The 6,133-nt window shown below is 41.2% G+C and overlaps 2 protein-coding genes across 2 annotated transcripts in view; one reads left to right on the forward strand and one right to left on the reverse strand.

Moving 5' to 3' along the window:
- The window catches only part of dtnbp1b (dystrobrevin binding protein 1b), a 555,482-nt gene that overhangs the window by 471,958 nt on the left and 77,391 nt on the right, over positions 1–6,133 (forward strand). The window lies entirely within an intron of this gene.
- mylipa (myosin regulatory light chain interacting protein a) overlaps positions 1–6,133 on the reverse strand; it is a 22,856-nt gene that overhangs the window by 15,644 nt on the left and 1,079 nt on the right. The window contains exon 2 of the mRNA XM_020597487.1: positions 5,440–5,630. Coding sequence (XP_020453143.1) covers positions 5,440–5,630 — 191 coding nt within the window. The remainder of the gene's footprint in view (positions 1–5,439; positions 5,631–6,133) is intronic.

A 6,133-nucleotide genomic window follows, 5' to 3' on the forward strand; every position in this document is an offset into this window, starting at 1 on the left:
ATAGATGTTAGTCCACTACAGACCTATCAAGCTTACTCAGGCCCATAAAGAAGATGAAAAGACAACAGAACAGATTAATGACTAGTAGCTAGACCATCATAGAATCCATCGCTTGCTGGGATGTGAGGATGTCAGGCTGCATCAGACTTGCACCATTAGCAATGAGACCCCTCTGTATACTTGAGTCCCCATTTCAAGAACCAGCTCTTTACTATTCAGATACATTTGCATGATTCATTATGGAGTCATCCGTCAAGTGTACTTTAAACAACAACATTGCCTTGTTCTTTAGACTGGCTCTCAGACAAAGACTAAATGCCAGGAAGTCTGTGCCGAGACCAAAGTCTCCTGACTCACTTTCCCTATATTCAATTGTAGCCACATAATCATTTTGTCCTTCATAGATAACGATATTCTTATGAGGCTTATTCATTTCCAGCCATAATGCTGTGAATTCTAACCAAGCACAGGAGAAACACATGCTATTCAAAACTGTGGTTGTGAGGGAGGAAAAAGGTACTGAAAGCCTTTTTGAATACTCGATTGCCAAACTGGAATAATTCAATTAAAGCAAGAATCCCAAGAAGGAATATTTGAAAATAGGTAATTGGCTACAGGGCAGAGTTTGGGTATGGAATGAACCATTTCAACTTAAAAAAAGCAATATATATACAAACTCTGGTACCAGAAGGGAGGAGAAAAAACAAAACAAAACTTTTCCAAGTAACCAGAGACTCATTACCAAGCCAACTAATCTCTCACTCCATTCATCTATAAAACCATTGTCTCATTTTGATGTTTTCCGTCAACTACTGTTCAACCAGTAGGCAGAATTTCCCCAGAAGAACTAAACCTCCAACAAACTGAAACCTAACACCTCTGCGTAGAGGTCGCACCTCATCCAGCCAATTACCAGTAGAGTTTCAGACCTGCGGCATGTAAGCTAGTGAGATGACACACTGCCTGAACCTGTGTGCTGTGAGGTTACTAGATGTCAGTGAACAATAATAACCTCTGCCAGACAGAGGTGTGGGCTGAATCGAAAGTCAAGAGACAAACGCCAAAAAGTTGTTTTAATCGTGCCATTTAGTAGAAAGTTGCAAAACGATAGACAAATTGAAGGCTACACAGCGACAGAACAAAGAAACAGTTTGTATTCTTAATGCCTTAGATTAGAGGCTGGTGGTTGTGTATTGGATGGTAAAATGGTAATTAAAGTCAGACATGAATCCCACACTCCTGAACCAAACAAATAACAATTCTATCATTCTTAGGCAAGGGCTAAAGTTGACTTCAAACAAGACAAGCCAGAACGAGGTTAACGGGGGTGCAACAAACAGGAAGGAAACGCATAGGGAAAGCTAAAGCAACTAATAACCAACAACCGAGAATGCTGATAATAACTTAGGTGGTGGTGTTGAACATTTGCAGGGCCACGTGCATCTTGTGTAATCATCTCAGTAGCCTGCCATGGTGAAATGAAAAGGATAACCTGTGTGATCTGAATTCATTCTTGTTTTTGCAGAAAGTTCTGTCAACAAGGCATGTCAGAGATAGTGCTCGTCTGTCATTTTCATGGGTGAACTATACTTCTGAGCTCAGTCAAAAACTTCTTCTTGAATACTTGTTTGACAATGACAAGTCAAACAAGTTGGTGATACTTAAGGAACATTTGAGGAAAGGTGTCAGTATATGTGCACAAATTTAATTTCTGAAGAAAAAAAAAGTTGAAACCTGATTAAAGATTAGATTTCATCTTCCTTTGTTAAAATGCATTTGGTTTGGTATTTAAGTTAAAGGTAATCTTAGCCCCAATGGGGGTAAAGAGGTTCACAATCAGGACCTCTGATAAACCCAGTGCTAATAGCAGTGCCCTTTGAGGGTATCCAATGGTTTGCCTGATCGGAATGCAAAATACGAGTAGTAATGAAGGGGAAACATTCACATATAGAAATCAAACAGGTGTTTAATGATGCAGGTAATACAGGCTGATGCTGATGGCCCTTGTGTCTGTATTAACCAATAAAAGTGTCTCCTGTGCCCAAAAGGTAACACACCACAGAAATATAGGACTGATTTTGTTTTTTTACTGGCATGAAATAAATTAAGATTAAAGAAAATCCTGTATTAGTCTAGGTTCAGTGCTGTCCAAAACAGAAACTCAGAGGACAATAAGATTAGGCATTAGTGTTATGAGCAGCCAGTACACAATGTTTGGTCTGAATACTATGAAGATGTGGGTTTGAGTCTGAATAGTATTTGTGTGTTCCAAACGTTTTCCAGCACGAGTAGACCCTGCAAAAAAAGAAACCTAATTAAAAGTATCCATATGGTCGTGTACAGCTGCATGCAAGCATGAATGTTCGAGCGACCTGTAAGGCTTTACGTGTCAGCAGAGTACACAGTGGCTTATATAAGCAGCTCTGTGTGCACTCAGTCCAGGGCAGGTTGTATAATAAGGCCTATAAGGGCATAAGAACAACAGCCCAGCCCTCACTTCAGTTAAAACCACATCACTGCTGAGAATAGTTACTCAATCTCCTATGCACTTGCAACTGAGCGATGTTGTACCCGGTACTTTTTACCATACTGACTCAGAGACGAGACAGTCCAAGTAACTACAAAACAGTGCTGATTTATTCCATGAACACAGCCAAAACTTAACATTACACGCTCAGGTATCTTGCACCTCCAACATGCACGCAGGCAGATGTAAGATGAAAGACCCTGAACCCACCAGGCCTATACATTATATCCCCTCGGTTGGGCTAGCCCCATACTACACAGAAACGTCAACCGAGACGTCTCTGTTAAAAGCTCTGGCCATAGCAGTAGTCAAAACATGAAGCAAATCAATGTGTGAGTCTGTTGGTTAAGTGGTGTGTAACTAAAAACATTCTCACACGACCTCTAGTAACATGTCGTGACTTAAACATAAGAACATATTATGGCTAAGGCTACAGTTATACACGTAATAATATTAAACACCCTGTCTGCTGACAGTCATCAACTCTTCTCTCTAGTTATCCTTGACCAGATGTACCCTGTAGAAACTCATAAGCATGACTAAGCATTTAACAGTCTAACTAGACATCCTATCTCCACTAAACATTTCTAATACATAAAGTATCTATCTAATATCTATCTGACTAAAAATACCTAACAGCGACTAGAGCATGCTGTGTGACTATAAAGTGAATGTAGGAGTCCTGAAGTTGGCTTGGCAAATACAAAAACAAAGATGAGTTTTCTGTAGACAAGAACTGGACACATTCCAAAAACTAGTTAAAAAGATGTTTCCATGCACTGAAAACGGCCTGTATGCATGCCAGTAATAAAAATGTGCAACACAATAAAGTGTGCCAGTTTGCTGGGGAGCATATCTGCAGTACAAACAAGCTGTGCAGAGGCTGTAGTAGCCTAAGTAGGTCAAAGGTGACAGCACAAAGAGTGAAACAGTTCCCTACCAGGTCCTCAAATCACTAATTTGCTCACATTATGACCATACTACCTCAAAGCTAAGCTAGAAACTTTAAATGAAAGTAAAAAAAAAAAAAAATTTTTTTTTTACTATAAATAGTCATGAAAATACAAAATGGTAATTCAGAAAAATGCTGTGTATTTTTTCCATGATCCTGTAAGTTAGTAGAACTCGCAGAGCTGTGTGTTGGTTCCCAAAAATCACCCACAACTGGAGCCAGTGCAAACACTGGCACCATTTAAATTACATCACACCTGAGCAGACGGATGACATGAGGGCTGAGCCAAAATTAAACACATCTTGATAGCATGGTGCCATAAGTATTTATTAGCAGCAACCCCATATACCCTTGCCTGACAACTCACATCCCTATGTGAAATCTTTTTTCACAATGCCTAATCCCCACCCTCCACCAGCCATCTGTTGATAACCCCTGCTAATCTAGTGGAGGTCAGAGCTCATGCAGCCAAGTGCCCTCCATGCTCATGCTTTCTCCCCTCGCTTCCTTTTACTTTATTCTTCAAAGGCCAAATGTGGGTCAGGGTGAGGTGAAGAGGGAGTTGGAGGGTGAGTCAGATGGACAGAGAGGGGAGTGTGATCAGGGGCAGTTTATATCTGACAGTAATAAAAACATCAGAAGATAAAGCAAAGTTGATATCCTTATATTTGATAGAGTAGAGTGAGGGGAGGGCAGAGATTGAGAAACAGCTGACAGCAGGGTTGTGGATGTACTGGGGAGGCACTGAGGACGGGCATACTGGAATGCCAGACAGATCTTGGCCAAGGCAGATATGTGTCAGTTTAATGAACAGCTCTAGAGTCATGCTGTGTGTGTGTGTGAGTGTGTGTGTGTGTGTGAGGGAGGGAGGGTAAAGGAAGCGTGGTTATATGCCAAACAGATTTTCCCTCAAGTGTGCTCTTGCTTCACATCTGTGATTCCAATTCTACTATATCAAACACTCATAGTGCCGCCTGAAGCCGAAGGCACACCCATGATATCACAGACATGTAAAACAAATGTATTTTGGACAGGTTCTGAGGGCTATAAACAAACAAACAAACTACTATTTGCACCTTCAAACAAAACTGTGGCTAGGAACACCAAGTCAGAATCTAGCCTTGTCAACACTTACTTTGTTTCAACTTTTTTTTTTTTTTTATCTGGCAAAGAGAGGAGATGTAGGGGAAGATGTGGTTACAATACATCATTTGCTGTAGTGACTTTTGCTGGCTATTTTGTTTTGAAAGTGTAACATTTAGGATAAATGTGGTCAAACACCTCAAAGCACACATGGAAACGTATAACCCGATACTTTCAAAAGACTGTTACAAGCACTGTGAAAACCAGCTGCTCCTGTGACTCATAATGGTGACTTATTTCAGGGAAAACAAAAACCCGTCGCACAGTTTCCAAATGGCAGCAGCAAAAATGTCAAACTGAGTGTTGTGCTTTTGTTCAGACAAAAATAGCCACAAAAAAAATGCACAACAAACGTTATTTTGAGCTTAATGTGGGCAGCAACAGAAGTCCTGGCCGTCATACAGATGGTCCCTGGGGGCAGACACAGAGCAGCACAGTCCCAGAGCTGCTGGATCACGTTTCCTGCCTGGCGCTCCACTGAAATGAACTATAGTAACCCCGGAAGGGGCTGGGGAGGAGGTTACTACAGGGCATTCCACTGTATTGGAATCAAAAAAACTGATCAGATTATGCTCTGGGAACACTTAAAGGCTCTTTTTAACCCCACCATGTGCTGCTCATCACACATCACATGTCCTTGTACAGAAATAAAAGTGGATTTTAATAAAAACAGGCCAGATTTAATTTTATGGTGACAATCTGATTGTGGGTACTTGGTAAAATGAAGTGGTCAAATCCAATTCTCTCTGTTCAAATACAACGCGCGTCATATGATATTTGTGAAAAATCTACACAGCGCATGAGCTTCTAAACATACCTAGTTTGTTCTTGCAGAATGAGATGGGGCTCCACAAAGAACTTGACCCGTAGCCTCAGTCGACAGGGCGTCACATTATCCATCTGCTGGCAGATCCGGTTCCTCAGATTGAGCCACAGGTTCTCTCCTTTGCTGCCTGTGAACTGCAGCCCAAAGTAGTCCACTTCAATTATGCCTAACTTTCCGCAAACCTGGAAGCAGATGAAAGAAATGGGTCAAAAATTGGATTTTAGACAGAGCAACATGAAAAGGATTCTAAAAACACTGTGAAAGGAACAGTAGGGGACATATCGTATCATTTAGACAGTTCCTATACAAGTTGTCAGTTCTTATAACGGTTAGCCGCATCTTTTCACAGCAGGATAGTACAATAAGTAGAGAGGCCCAACATCTCCAGATTAGAGTTGTGTCAAAGGATTAAGATGTCCCGGATAAGGACTGTCCATAGTGGCAGCATGGATCCACTGAATTCCTAATGGGAATGGGTAAAATGTCAGACTATCTGCATGAAGGTAAGACATGAAATGTGCTTTTATCACTTTGTTCATTTGGATATCTGCTACCATGGTGTTACTCTGACACATAAATCCCATCAATATGCCGAAAGACCCGGTAGGTTGAAAGTAAACTTGGCAGCACTCCTGGGGTAAAGGGGTTCAAACCCCCCTTCAGCCGGAGGGCATGGGGTTATTAC

Source organism: Monopterus albus, unplaced genomic scaffold (genome assembly GCF_001952655.1).
Source record: "Monopterus albus unplaced genomic scaffold, M_albus_1.0 scaffold34.1, whole genome shotgun sequence".
In the NCBI taxonomy this organism is placed as follows: Eukaryota; Metazoa; Chordata; class Actinopteri; order Synbranchiformes; family Synbranchidae; genus Monopterus; species Monopterus albus.